A 13,959-nucleotide genomic window follows, 5' to 3' on the forward strand; every position below is an offset into this window, starting at 1 on the left:
GCCGGTTTTATGAGAGTCAATGGCAGACCAGCTTCTTGAACAAGACCGGGGTTCTCACCGCTGGGACTCCTGATACCTTGGGTCAGAAAACTCTCTGTTGTGAGAGGCCTTCCTGTGCACTGTAGGACGTTCAGCAGCATCCCTGGCCTCCGCCCCGCTGGATTCTAGTAGCATGCCCCCCTCCCGTTGTTGTGACAATCAAAACTGTCTCCATTCACTGCCAACTGTCCCTGGGGCTGGGAGGAAGGTGACAGAGCTCCCAGCTGAGAACCTTGGGGTCAACAGAAACAGAAGGGCCCACTGTGGCCGCTCTGTGCGCAACCCCTCAAGGCAAGTTTTACTTGTGAACAAGAGTGGTTTCTTGAACTTCATAGGTGAAAATACCACACTTCCTTTTCAACCCCGGTAACTTGTGACCAATTCCCTGGAATACACACAACTGCCCTCCGTGGACCCACGGCACGGTTCTTGGAGAGCTTCTAGAAGGAAAACCACATCATGACTGGCTGTGTTCCTTCTCTGTAGGTAAACAAGTGCCACCAAGAGGCACCGAAACATGGCAAGGAACAGGAAGAAGTACCACAGAGAAGACGGAGAGAGCTCGGGCAGGTGCTCTGCCCGCAAGAGACAAACATTTGGCCGGGCACCGAGCCCGCTCTGGGGATCCAGAAGCTGCCACACAGGGAGAGCGCAGGGCAGACAGGCTGCACTTGGATGCTGAGCAGACATCTCCTGCCTGTGGACTGTTCCGATGACCCACAGCTTGTCAGGCCCAGTGCTGGGGGGACCTCGGTCAGGACTGCGGGCAGTGCTGTGTCTTGAGGGCTGGTTGTCAGTTACCCTGGTCGGTATCCAGTGGTCATCGTCCCCTGGGATTGAGGGGGTTGCCGCCTCCTTCCACCCTACCCTGCATTTCTTCGTGTGCTGAGCAGATTCATCTAACGCATATCCCGTTTGTCTGGCAAGCCCTGCGATATACCAGGGGCCACACGCATCCCACACACAAATCAGCGGATGCCTAATTTTCAAATGAGATTTTTTATTGAGATATAGGTTTCTGCCATGTGGAGAAACAGAAAGTCTGGCCACCTGCAGATCCACATACAGGAAACTGACGGGGGAGGGCAGTGGCCGACCCTCTCCCACAGGATCCACACCCCTACCTGAGGTCACAAGTCAGTGGCATTACTCGCTTATACATGACCTGCCTGGCCAGAGAGGCACCTGTACTTCCCACCATGCCCCAGCTGACAGGGGTGGACTTGGGGACGTTTGCTCTCTTGCTCCCGGATGCGGGGAAGGTGCGAGGCTTCACTAAGCAAGAGGCTGAGAGATCACAAAAGCAGTCAGGAGGGGACGTCCCACCGGGGCATTTATGTCCCAGGTAAGGGTGTCCGGCCAGGAGGCGCACTGCCTCCTCCTATGGATCGCACACCTGGTTAGGAACAACGTGGCAAGATGTGGAGGCTAAGGAACAGTGACCACAGCCGCCGTGGGTACGAGCTTCCCCTCCATACCAGCCTGGTCAAGGTCCCCTGTGAACTGGGGGGAGTGGGGTGGGCGGGGGGCACATTAGTGCTTGACCCCTGGTGTGTCCCAACAAAGCACCAGCGTGTCAGAAAACGGGTCAAAGGTTCTGCAAGCCCCAACGGCCGCCAAGTTCCTCCAGGACCAAAGGGCACACACTCTGAGGAGGGGGCCGCAGCCACTGAACTTCCAGGCAGAAGCTATGAACTGTGTCAAGTGCCCTGCATAGAATACGCTGCTCCCTTGTGCAAAACCAGGCTGGACACAGCTGCCAGGTCCAGAAGCCGGCTCCTGCAGAGAGAGGCCTGCCTGGCAAAAAGCCCATCCCTGCCCGGAGGCGTGACAGGCAGGCTGCGGCCGGTGAAGGTGCTGCCTCCCCTGTGCTGCTCTGGATGACCTGTTTACCGCGTTCTCCCCAACGAGGGTGACAGGGGCGCCACCGTGGTTGTGCTGAGCCACCTGCTCTGAGAGTCGTCAGCCAAGGTGGCAGCGGAGGCGGCGGCCAGCTGGCTGATCTTTCCGCTCGGGGACTCGGTGCTAACTTCGCAGCTCTCGCATGCGGAGGACAGCTGCTTCGGGAGACACCCTGCCCTCGCGACCCTGCCCCAGCTTCCTTCCTCCCAGGGTCCTGCCTCCCCGTCCTGCTGCTTTGCTGGTTCCACGGGGCCTGGCCTGGCCCCGCTTCTATCCTCCTCCTCTCCTCTCCCTTTTTCTTTCCCCACCTCCGTGGTTACCAGTGCCAAGCTTGTATCAGGAGACCGGATCCCAAGCAAGGAGTGTCTCCCAATTCCTGCAAGAGAGAACTCTCCAGGGTTCCAGAGCCACGAAGCAGGGTTCCAGGACGTTCTTGGCAACTGCCCAAATCACAACTTATTCTTCAAATATTCCCAATATTCTTCGTACCGTTTATTACTCTGGAGATCTAAAAAGATTTACCTCTTAAAGAAGAAACAGGAAGTTTGGAGGTATTTGCCAAGGCCCGCAGCCGAGCGAGCCCCAAACAACGGATGACACCTGCACGCGTAACCGGGGACTGTTCCCCTAACAGCGCGGTGCACAGATCTCCTGCCAAAGTGGACAGCATCGCACAGAATTGTGGGTCAAAATCAAAGTAAGGACTTACTGCGCTTCCAAAACTTATTTCTAGGAATACCATTGACATCAAGCATACTATGCACCTAAGCCGATTAGTATTTATTTCATTTGCAAGAAGGACTCATTGTTTGCCGCAGACACAACCACGAACAAGTGCCAAAGACGCGGTGGCAGCTAAAAGCAAGACTGACCGATGAGATCGTGACCATTTCTCGCCTCTGAGTTCCTGCCCTGGTTCCTGGAAATGTCACCCTTAACCACCTCCGTGTGTCGAGAATCTCCCTTTTGCCTCCTTGGTGTAGATTCCTTCAAACCACGAATGGTGATCGCTGTCCTTTAATTTCCACGAGAGAAATGCAATGCTTGCCCCCATCTCTTGACGGATTTTTCTTGGGATGTGAACAGGTACGTTTCCTGAGGAGCACCAGGAGGGCATTTCCAGCTCACATGAAGCTCGGCACACGCACTCCTTGGAGACGCTCATCCCTCCTTACCTGGCTCCCAACTCACGTTCGGGACCCAAGACCAGCTTCTAAACCCAATGCCTTGTTTTCACCTTGTCTGCTCCCAAACCAGCTTCTCTTCTGTCCCCTTGACCATCATTTGCCCAGACATTTGGCCTCAAACACTTGGCATCATCTGGTTCAGGCCCATCCCCACCACCATTTCTCTGGGTTACCGCGAAAGCACCCCGCCACCCCCCACCGCTCCACTCTCCCCCAGCTGCCCCTGTGTTCCTCCTAAAACACAGACCTGAGCCCAAAGGCCTGCACGGGCAACCCTTCCGGAGACCAGGACAGAAACTCTCTGGAGACCTGCACACTCCCAGGTCCCAGCCTTCCCGTCTCCCCTCCTGATGCCTATTGAAATTCTGCATATCAGATTGGTACCAGGGGGTGGGGTTTAGTGACATCTGTCAAAATTTTTAAATGCACCTGCCCTCTGAGCCAGACTGGCTTCTAAAGAAAGATCAGTCCTCCCTACCTATCTGCCAAAATGTAGGTCTGCTGCAGCATTCCTGCCAGCACTGTTTGAGGGAGAACAATCTGGAAATCTCGTCAATCTTCCAGGAGAGCAATGGTGAAATAAATGACAAAACAGCCCCTGCACTGGATGCTGCGCGGCTTTCACAAGGAATGAGCCAGCTTTATTAAATTCAAAAGGCAAACTACGGAATGCGGTGTAGGATCTGGCTTGGATATACAAAGGATTAACAATTTCTACAACGTTACATAAGCGGCTTCACGGCGGTCACGGGGGGTGGGGGCACAATACTCGGCAGAGTGATGTTTACTTCTCAATCTCCTCTCGTTCTGTAGTGTTTCATTTTTTTTAATACCTTAAGTTTATCACTTCCTCCAAAACGTCTGCTCCCCAGACTCTCCTTCCCCCGTGCTTCCTTTCTGCTGGTAAAAATAGTGACACACATACGTGCTTACTACGTGCAAAGGGCTGTTTGACGAGCCTGACATACGTGCGCTCGTGGAACCCGCGTGGCCCCCCGCGAGGCGGATGCTACGAATATGTCCATTGTACAGATGAAGACACTGAGGCCCGGGAGAGCTTCAGTGACTTGCTCAAGACCACACGGCCTGTCCATAGCACAGCTGGGATCCGAACCCGGCAGTGTGACACGTAACGAGGCACTCTGCAAGTTCCTAGTGAACGGATGAAAGACACATGGCCCGATGATATCAAGCCCCATACGTATGTGGGCCCCCGGTGCCAGGTCCACATCTTAGCCATCGGTTTAGTAGCCCTGCCAACCTCTCTCCAAACCCAAGAGCCTGGACACAGTTGGCGCTCAATCATGTCTGTTGACTTGAATACCGAGACTGTCCCCAGTGAGCGGACGTGGCGGCGTCGCTGCATCTGCCTGGCCTGGCAGGATGCTGGGTGCATCGTCACGTCTCCCCACCCGGACAGCCGGTCCTCAAACACAGTGGGGTCCACTCACTGCTCACCTGCCCTTCTCATCACCTCCGCCAAGATGCCAACTCCCCCTGCGCACACCCTGCAAAAGCCGTCCCACCTGCTCCTCTCCAATTTCATTCTCTATCCCATATCCAGAGTGAAGTTTTAAAAATGTGAACCAGATCCTTATCACATCCCTCCCCCAAGCCCTTCAGGGGCTTCCCAACTCACTGAGAATAAAGCCCAAAGCCATTGTTATGGATTTCAAGGCCCCAGATGATCTGTGATCTGGCCACCCTGGCCTTACTCTGACACACTCAGCTTGCTCCCGCCCCAGGGCCTCCGTACTTACTGTTCCCTCTAACTGCACACCCTTCCCCCAGAAATTTGCAAGATCTTTCCCTGACAGAGGCCTTTCCTGACCATCTGCTGGAAAATACCACTGTATGACTCTCTAGCCTCTGACTCTGCATGAACTTTCTTCAAAGACCTTATTATTTGGCAGTGTATGTGTTTGTCTATTTTTCCACTCCCCTACTCCATCAAAGCAGAAAGTGGTTTTTTTTTTTTTAATCTTCTTTCTGTTTTGCGCTCTACGATAAACCAGATGGGAAAGACGTCTGCCGAATGTAGGCTCCTTTGAGGGGTACTTTCCATGTTGTCTAGTCAGCAGAGTTTCTGTCCTGGACGTGTCCCAGAGTCCCCCACTTTTTCTGGCACTCGTTACCAGTCACACTACCCTCCTCCTCCCCGCTTTTGTCCCTCCTCTGTGGAGCTGACCTCTCCCCATTCCCCACCGAACAGAAAGAGACGGCAGAGTCAGACCCTAAGTACTGAGGGTAGGAAGCCTGGGGACATGAAGGCTCTCTGAATGTTAGACAAGAGTAGCTGTTGTCCTTGTCACTTTCAAACAGAGGGACTCGTTCCCCTCTCCTTGGACTGGAGCCCTGGGATCTGGAGGGCCAGCACCCTGGGGGCGGCACTGCCTCCACGTACCCTAGCAGCAGCCCCAGAAATAGCCCGGCTGGGGGCGCCTGGGTGCCTCAGTCGGCTGAGCATCCGACTCTTGGTTTCCGCTCAGATCATGATCTCACGGTTGTGGGATTGAGCCTTGCGTCGAGATTCTCTGTCTTCCTCTCTCTCTCTCTCTGTTCCTCCCTCCCCTTCAAAATAAATAAACTTGAGGAAAAAAAAAAAAAAAGAAAAAGAAATAGCCAGGCTTGGCTGGAGGTGACTGGGTGGCATTTTATACTTCCTGTCTCCAGGTGACAGGGCGGTAGGTCGCCGGGGAGGAGCCTCTGGTGGTGGGCTTCCAAGGATTGGGGGTGCCTTCCCGTGGGAAGAACAACGTCCATGGGCCCAGGCCGACTTCTCAGGCACCCGGAAAGCCAGAGCTCAGCTCTTGCAGCTGCTTTCCCCGGGGCGGGCCCTGAGCTACCGTCTAGAGTGCGGGATCCCTAGTAGGGGGACGGGAATAATTCAGGACGATCTTGGGCAAATCATTTAAACTTCCTGGGCCTCCAGTATCTCACTCGTAGGGATGGATGCACATGTGTCTGGATGAAGAGACACCCAGAAATGTCCGTGGGGTTTTTATAAGGATTCTCTCCTCCTGTTTCTCACGAGCGGACATCTCAGATAAGACACTCTCTCACGTGAGCTCACTTAACCCCCGACAGATCGGTGGTCCTGCCACTGTTCTTCCTGTTGTACACCTCACGACACAAGACACAGAGGCCAGACCCTTGCCTGAGGCCAACCTCCACCTTAGTGGGAGAGCTGGGGAACCTCAGACGCCACACTCCCCACCCTTTCTGTTTGGCTACCAGGGACCTCAGACCCATCTGCCTTTGAGGGCCTGGCAGCTGATGGAAATCAAGGAAGCCCGACTGGGTAGTTGGAAAGGTGCCAGTGTGGGGCATAACCGTCCCATCAAAAGTCACTCACCTTCATGTTTTACTTTAAACACTGTCCACACCTAACCAGTCTCCCAGGTCTGGCCACACACTTGAGATCTGTCAAATCGGGTCTGCACTCCTCTGTGGCACCTGGGCCACGGTGAGGACTCTGGAGCCTGGAAGGTTCAGGCTCGTCCAGAGAAGCAGTGCGAGTTAAAAGTCCCTAGGAGGGAGCTAAGTAATTTCTATCAGCAGCAACTTGCAAAGTGAAAGGTCTCAGCTTGGGATTCAGGTGATCCTTTCGTGGTGAGCAGCGCGGGGCATTTCATCCCCAGGCTACACCCCTGCTCACTGGGAGAAACGGCAGCTCCTATTTCGGCAAAAAATACATTCAACAAGCTTTTGGAGCAAGTGCAGCAGCGGAGGGGGGTGGTGAGAGGGGCAGACATCGGCCACACTTTTTGCTGAAAATTCAGTTGGGAATTTGTGCTGCGACCTACATTACTCCAGCCCTCACCCCCGTAACTTTTCCCTCCCCTTCACAAACAGCCGACCGTGATGCAGTGCCCCAGGATGAATTGCTCTGCAGTAAACATTTTAATAATGCGCTAAATGCCAGCACAAGAAATCATGTGAGCCTTCACCAATGTGCGGTCCAGTTTCGCAGGATGAGTTCTTGGAATCCAAGCCTCCCTCATTAACGCACTTTCAAAAGAGCACCTGACGTCCCCGCGGCGTCTGCTAACATCTGCCACGCGTCACGTCTCGGCACCCACCTTTCCCTGAAATGCTGGGGGGTGCAAACGACACGGGGCTCCCGAGGAGGGGGCCAGAGGGGGCTGCTCTTCCCCTGCTCACCATCTTGGGGCGGGCGGGGGGCAGACTCCGGTCCCCATCTGACACACAGAGTTCAAAATGGGAAAGAAACGGTCTGCTTCCCGCCGCCCGGCTTTCTGATTCGGCCTGCTGCCGGCCCTGGCGGGGACGGCGGTGGGAGGCGGGGAGGTTTGGAGAACAGATCCGACCAGCCGATTCTTCAGCTCCCAGATCGGAGCAGATGGCAGATTGCTTGGAGGTCGGGATGCCCCTTGCAGAACACAGAGCAATACTGACACCCGAAAGAAGAAAAACAAAGTGGAGACGCGCGTGCAAAAGCGGCTCCTGCTGGATGCTGGACCCCACGAGCCTAAAGGCTCTAGGGAAGATTTATGAAGGAAACGGAGCAAGTTCTACGCACCAGCTTTGAGTCCCCTGCCCTCCGCCCCTCGCCCACCCCAAATCAGAGAGGGACCACCTTTCGGAATTTTGGCAGTGGGGCAGCTCTCAGAACACGCGCGAGAGCAGCGTGCAAACCGAAGGCATCTTGGGTGACACAGGGTCCGGTCTCCCATCCGGCCTGTATGGAGAGGCCGTCTGAGCGGCGGGTGAGAGGCAGGACTGCGCGCCCGAGTGTCTGCTGGGGGCCAGGCAGGAAACGCAAACGAGCGTAGGAGAAAAGCAGCCAAAGGCCAACAGGGGAAGGGGAAGGCTCAGCTTAGGGTCCAGGAGGCAACGGGGCGGGGGTCTCAGTGAGGGCAGGCAGCACTGCTCCACGGCAGCCAAGGGTGGCGGGGCGCTGAACGGGGGCGTATGCGTCTGCCCCCCGCTGTGACACAATACCACGGACTGCGGTGGCTTACTCAAACAACAGACACTGATTTCTCACAGTTCTGGAGGCTAAGAGCCAAAGTGCTGGCAGATTTAGTTCCGGGTGAAGGCTCTCTTCCTGGCTTGCAGATGGCTGCCGCTCACGGTGTCCTCACGTGGCAGAGCGAGCGAGCGAGCAAACGCCAGCGCCTCCTCCTCTCCTCGTAAGGGCGCTAATCCCATCGTGTCGCCCTTATGACTTCCTGTCAACCTCATTACCTCCCCCAACCCCCACTTCCAAATACCATCACGCTGGGGTTAGGGCTTCCACGCATGACTTTGGGGAGGACACACATGTGCAGTCCCTAACACGAGAGGACCAAGTCTCAGTTTTCCAGAGGAGCCTGATACGTGATTTGACACTGCTATTCTGAGGTTGGGGACACTTCAGTAAAAGTAAACAAAAACCAAAACTCCACTGGACTGGTCAGATAAAAGATCGGGGGTGGGGGCGGGGCAGGCTCATTCCACAGGCTCCAAGTTTTACCCCGAAACACGGGATGTGGCACTGAACACCCGGGGCTCCCCGTGCACTGGCTGGGTAACCCTGGGGTCAGCGGGGGACCTCTCTGGGCCTCGCTCTGCTCAGCAGTTTTGAGTGGCACCTTACAAAATTGCCATTTTATCGGCAGGTTTATAGGGTGCCACCTAATAGGTTCTCAGGAAGACTGGGAAGATGAGTTCAAGTAGGGGACCCCTGAGCCGGTGCCTGTAGTCAGCAGTCAGCACATGGAGGGGGACCGGAGGCACCTTCCTTAGTAAACACGCCTACTTCTGTTCAGTAGCTAAAAGGGGCTTTTAGAATCCTGAGTCAGCATTTGAAAGAACCGAGGACGTCTGTCGAGCCTTATGAGAATAATTATCCTTTGTAGGGTTTATGCCCTTAACCAAGAGAGATTTGGGTTTTTCAAATCAGAAATTCCTCAGGGCGAGATGTGAGCTGAGCGCCAGGCACGCACAAGCAGGAGATCATCGCAAGGAGACTTACCAGCAGCGACAAATCGGGCCGCTGCTCACCTTCTGTCTACCCCAAAATGAACCAATCTACACACTCCAACCCGGAATCCCCACGTCACTCACAAAAGACAGACATGGGCCGGGCAGCGTCCTCTGGACCCCGGGAAAGCCAAGGGGAGCAAGTGGTTTAATTCCGACCGGGGTCTAGGCTAGTGTTTCTGCGGAAGTCTGGCGTCAACATGGCGTCATCTGCCACAATCTCTGACTGAGATTCTTTGTGCTTTTCTGTTCTCTGTGCCAATTAGACACGGAAGGTTTCTCCCTCAGCTCTGATGAACATAACCGCACGGCCGAGCTCCCACAGCACACTGAGCTGCTCGGTGAACATACAGTTTCCATGATCCCGCAGGCCGCTGTTTGGTAAAAGCCCAATCAGAGAAACCCGGGCTGCCCACGGCAGGCAGGAGGGACGCCAGCTGGCCTGCGAGCAGTCTCTTCTCCTCAGACTGGGGCAGGCGGCCTGGCTTCGCATCAGGGTCTTAGGACCGCCTAACTTGGTTTTCACTGGGGAATTTAGCCCAAACTCACAGGACTCAGGGACAGGTTAATTTCCAACACATATCGCAGGCCAGGCAGCTGCCTTTAAAAGAATGGGAACTCCCCTCACGAACCATTACGGCACTTTCCAAACAGCGAGACTAAGCCCCAGCATCACCAGGGAATGAATGCAAAGTGTGGTTTTCCATAGCGAGCGTTCAGAAAAAAAGGTGGCTTGTGGGGCGCCTGGGTGGCTCTGTCAGTTGAGCGTCTGACTTTGGCTCAGGTCGTGGTCTCGTGGTTTGGGAGTTCGAGCCCCGGCGTCAGGCTTTCTGCTGTCAGTGGGGAGCCTGCTTTGGATCCTCTGCCCCCCTCTTTCTTCCCCTACCCCCCACTTGCACTCTCTCTCAAAAATATACCCTTAAAAAAATAAAAGAAAAAAAAGGTGCCTTTTACCAGATGCAGAATACAAATTTTGTCTTCTTGCAAAAGCCCTGAAAAAAATCGGGAAAACATGAGCAAGCTGCAATCGAGAGGGGCAGCTGGCCAACGTCGGCCTGGTCGGAAGTTCAAGCTGGAAATGCCGGGAGGTGGGACCCAAGGCAGACATAAACAGGGTAAGCCCATCTGAGGTCAGAGCATCACCGTTAATGAGGACAGACCCCTGGACCTTCAGCGGACTGTTCTCGAGAGCTACGCTGAAAAGAAACACTTATTTCACCCCAGCACGTCACACAGCCCCAACCAGCGCATCTCAACTAATGGGTTCCAATACCACTTTTGGGGATCCACAGGTTTGCCGTACAGAGTTTTACATCTTGAGTTTCCCTATGATGCTAACATTCTAGAAATGATACGATTATGTTCTATAGCATCTGAAGGCTCTAAAAAAAACAACTATTCCATCATCTCTGTTCCAGTTCTATGGTATAGCGGACTCCTCAGAGATCAAGTAGTGACACCAAGGGACGGCCACTTGCCCCAAGGTGCTGCACAGACATGTCCCCAGCAATGTGACCAGAGAAGAGTGCGGGGCATGGAGCTGGCCCCCAGACACACGGGCGCCGCACGCAGCCAAGGAAGGAGTGTGCTCCAGGCCAACGCGAGCAAAGCTTCGGTTTCAAAACAACATCAGTATCTGTTGTGCTGACAGTTTTAAATTGTGATGATTTTGTAAGTGCTTGACACGTCAACAAACATCTTTCAATTCCTGTTCACTTTTACAAGAGATATAAGAATGAGAAATGTATACCTAATTTTTTAAGTTAGCTCACACTTAAAGTTATTTTCATATTAGTATTACTTAAGTCAGCAGCAGTGGGAGTCTGAGAATTTTCCCTTGCATCCATTACCCGCTGAAGCAACGGTGACAGGCTGATTTGGTTCTGGAAGATTCTGTGAGCTGCAGAGAAAATTACTCTCTGCTTTGATCGAAAGGTGGAAGGTAGAAAGCCACGCAGGCCTGCATTTATTTGCAAACCTCAGCTCAACAGCGCTCATCGGCTGACCCGCTGTCTTGAAGCCCTTTCAGAAGCGCACAGCGCCTCAGCTCATGCGGCTCGGGGAACAACACCTGGGCCCCGGTGTGTCAACGATGGCCATGCACTTCGCCTGCCAACCTCGGAGGAGGGGGAGGAGGAAGTGCTGGGCGGAGCGCCCACGTGAACAGTACTTACACAAAGAAGGGCATCAGCTGCACCAGTGTCTCCTTCTTGGGGCTGGCGGCAAACTCGGGGGCTACTTGGATGACCTTATTCATGACGCTGCGCAGGTAGTTCTGCAGCTGCTTCCTCCGCTCCTCCACAAACTTGGCATCCTGAGAAAACAGACACACAGGGCCGCTCAGGCGCTCACTCTTTCCTCTTCCGAAAACCACCCATAGAAGATACAGCGACCGGTCATCACCACCCAGACGGCTGAGGTCGACCTGAGCGACTGTCGCGAGGAAAGGGTGTACGTAAGGCTTCCCACGTGCGATCCTGTTGAATCAACAGGGAAAACGTTCGTGATATTATTACTAAGAGGGGGACAACAGATCCATGAAACCACCTACAGTGTGTTCCCATGAATAAATGAAGTCTTAGCAACTGTGTCTGTTGTTTACAGAGGACCTACAATGTGCCAAGGCGGTGAAGGGGCCAGGGGACCTAACAGTGAGCAAAGCCGGTCACTGCTGTGTTGCTGGTGGAGGTCACAGGCCAGTGTAGGACTCACAGATAAATCCAGGTACCACACAGGTCCAAGCTGCTTCCCAGAGACAGTGTTTGATTTACCATCATAGGAAGTTTCTAAAATATGAATCAGTCATCACTATTTAAGAAAGATTTTACTGATGGGGCACTTGGGTGGCTCAGCTGGTTCAGCGTCTGATTCCTGATTTTGGCCCGGGTCACGATCTCATGGTTTGTGAGATCAAGCCCCACGTCAGGCTCTGTGCTGACACGTGTCTGCTCGGGATTCTCTCTCCTCTCTCTGCCCCTCCCCCAATGGCACGTGCACATTCTCTCTCTCTCCAAATAAATAAGCACAAAAAAAAAAAAAAAGATTAAAAAAAGAAAGAAGAAAGACTGTATTGAGAAGTTCCATCTTCCCTTGAAAAACCAGGATACCGGGCAGCACGGGACCATGCCAGGCTGGGGGCTGTGCAACATGGCTCGGGAGGCAGGCACAGGGCCCCAGGTCTATGCAGTCTCTACCCTCGGTGTTCTGGGGCTCCGTCCTCTGACCCTCCACCGTCGTGGCTGCTTGGCCCTCGGCAGCGGGGCTGGTGGCCCAAGCATGCCTGCCAAGAACTACAACTGGGTGACGGTCTGCCGTCCCAGGGTTGAAATCCTTAATGATATCGAAGCAAGGGGCCCCAGAGATTGTGTGGCCTGTCCTGCTCATGCGGATCTGCACCGGGGGGCCGTGGCTCATCACAAAGAAACCCTGGCCAGCGTGAGGGGCAGGAGACTCCTTCTCTGTGAGAGTGATGCTCTTCCTAGATGGAAGAACCACATGAGGTGAGTAAGGGAAGGGGAGAGAGAGGGCAGGTGGAGGAATGAGGTCATCTGACCTCACAAGAACATGAGAAGAGAGGGGACTATTCTCACGTGACAAATGAGGAAGTGGCAGCCTAAGAGGGTCTGGGTGAATTGTGCACGAGGTCCCACGGATGGAGCATGGCCCTCAGCCCCGCCCTCTGTCCTGTGCCAGCATGGAGGTGACCTCAAAGAGGGGCTCCGTCAACAGTCAGCTGAATGAGGCCGTGCCCAGAGGCACCCGATCCCGGTATGTGCCCGAATCTCGGGAGAAGAGTCCCCACAAGGCCCTGCCAAGGACCTGAGCACAGCAGGGGGATTCTTTTAGTGCTGCCCAATTTGGCAAATGAAAACACAGGATGCCTGGAGATATCTGAGTTTCAGATAAACAACGCATAATTTTTCAGTATTCATAACTCAATATTCAATAATTCATGATTCAATAATGTTTCAGTATTCAACTCTACGCCACACACTGGAACTAAGAAATTACTCACTGTTTATCTGAGATTCATATTTCGCCGGGCATCCCGTATTTCACCCGGCAGCCCTTCCAGGACATGGGGTGGGAGGAAAGGTCACAGAGCTTCTGTGGCCGGCAGGCTCCCCGGATCCCTTCCAGGTCACAGCAAGGGGTTCCTGCCCAGGGCCACCCCCGCGAGCCGCCTCCGCACGGCCCTCCTCCAGAGGGTGAGAGCACTAAGGGCTGCCAAAGCCACTCCAAGTCCCGGCCCAGCGCGGCCCCAGACAGGGGCTCCGGGCTCCCGCGGCCTGGCGGGAGGCGCGCCGGGCCGGAGAGCAACAGCCGGTCATGGCACAAGCTGCAGCCACTTGTGCTGCGTTCCTGGTCTGATGGCCAGGGGCTGCTCTATGGCTTCTGAGTTTTGACCCATCGTTAGGCACTGAGATGCTCCTTCTGGGGAAGAGGGTTCACGTGGCCACATGGTGCCAAACGGAGTCCATCGGGCCTAAGTTCTAAGGGGCGCGAGAAGCCCACAGGCCTGCCTGAGAGGCTGTCGGAGGACCACCAAGGAGCCTGTGAGCCCCACAAGTCTCTCCGTTTTTGCAGCAGGGAATACTTAACACCCTCTCAAGCAAGAAGGGGAGATGGGGGAAGGCTCCCCACTCTGCCTATGGGGCTGGGCTGGGCAACAGGATCCTAGGGAGGCCAGAATGCTCAAAATGAAGGTGGGAGGAAGCTACCCAGGGGTGGAAAGTGTCTATTTTCCCTGGTCTCAGTGCCTCTTCTCACCAAGGTCCCAGGGACAGGAGTGACGTGGCGGAAAGATGATCACCCTGGAAGAATCCCAAATCCTTCCAAGAAC

General features: G+C 54.5%; 1 protein-coding gene across 5 annotated transcripts in view; it reads right to left on the bottom strand.

The window, feature by feature from the left end:
- The window catches only part of SNX29 (sorting nexin 29), a 500,159-nt gene that overhangs the window by 31,438 nt on the left and 454,762 nt on the right, over positions 1-13,959 (bottom strand). For all 5 annotated transcript variants that reach the window (XR_006198016.1, XM_042923016.1, XM_042923020.1 and 2 more), the window contains one exon: positions 11,291-11,430. Coding sequence is in view for 4 of the 5 variants with exons in the window: in XM_042923016.1 (XP_042778950.1) it covers positions 11,291-11,430 (140 nt within the window). In the remaining variant the exon portion in view is untranslated. The remainder of the gene's footprint in view (positions 1-11,290; positions 11,431-13,959) is intronic.

The sequence above is a fragment of the Panthera leo genome, chromosome E3 (assembly GCF_018350215.1).
Source record: "Panthera leo isolate Ple1 chromosome E3, P.leo_Ple1_pat1.1, whole genome shotgun sequence".
Classification (NCBI taxonomy): Eukaryota; Metazoa; Chordata; class Mammalia; order Carnivora; family Felidae; genus Panthera; species Panthera leo.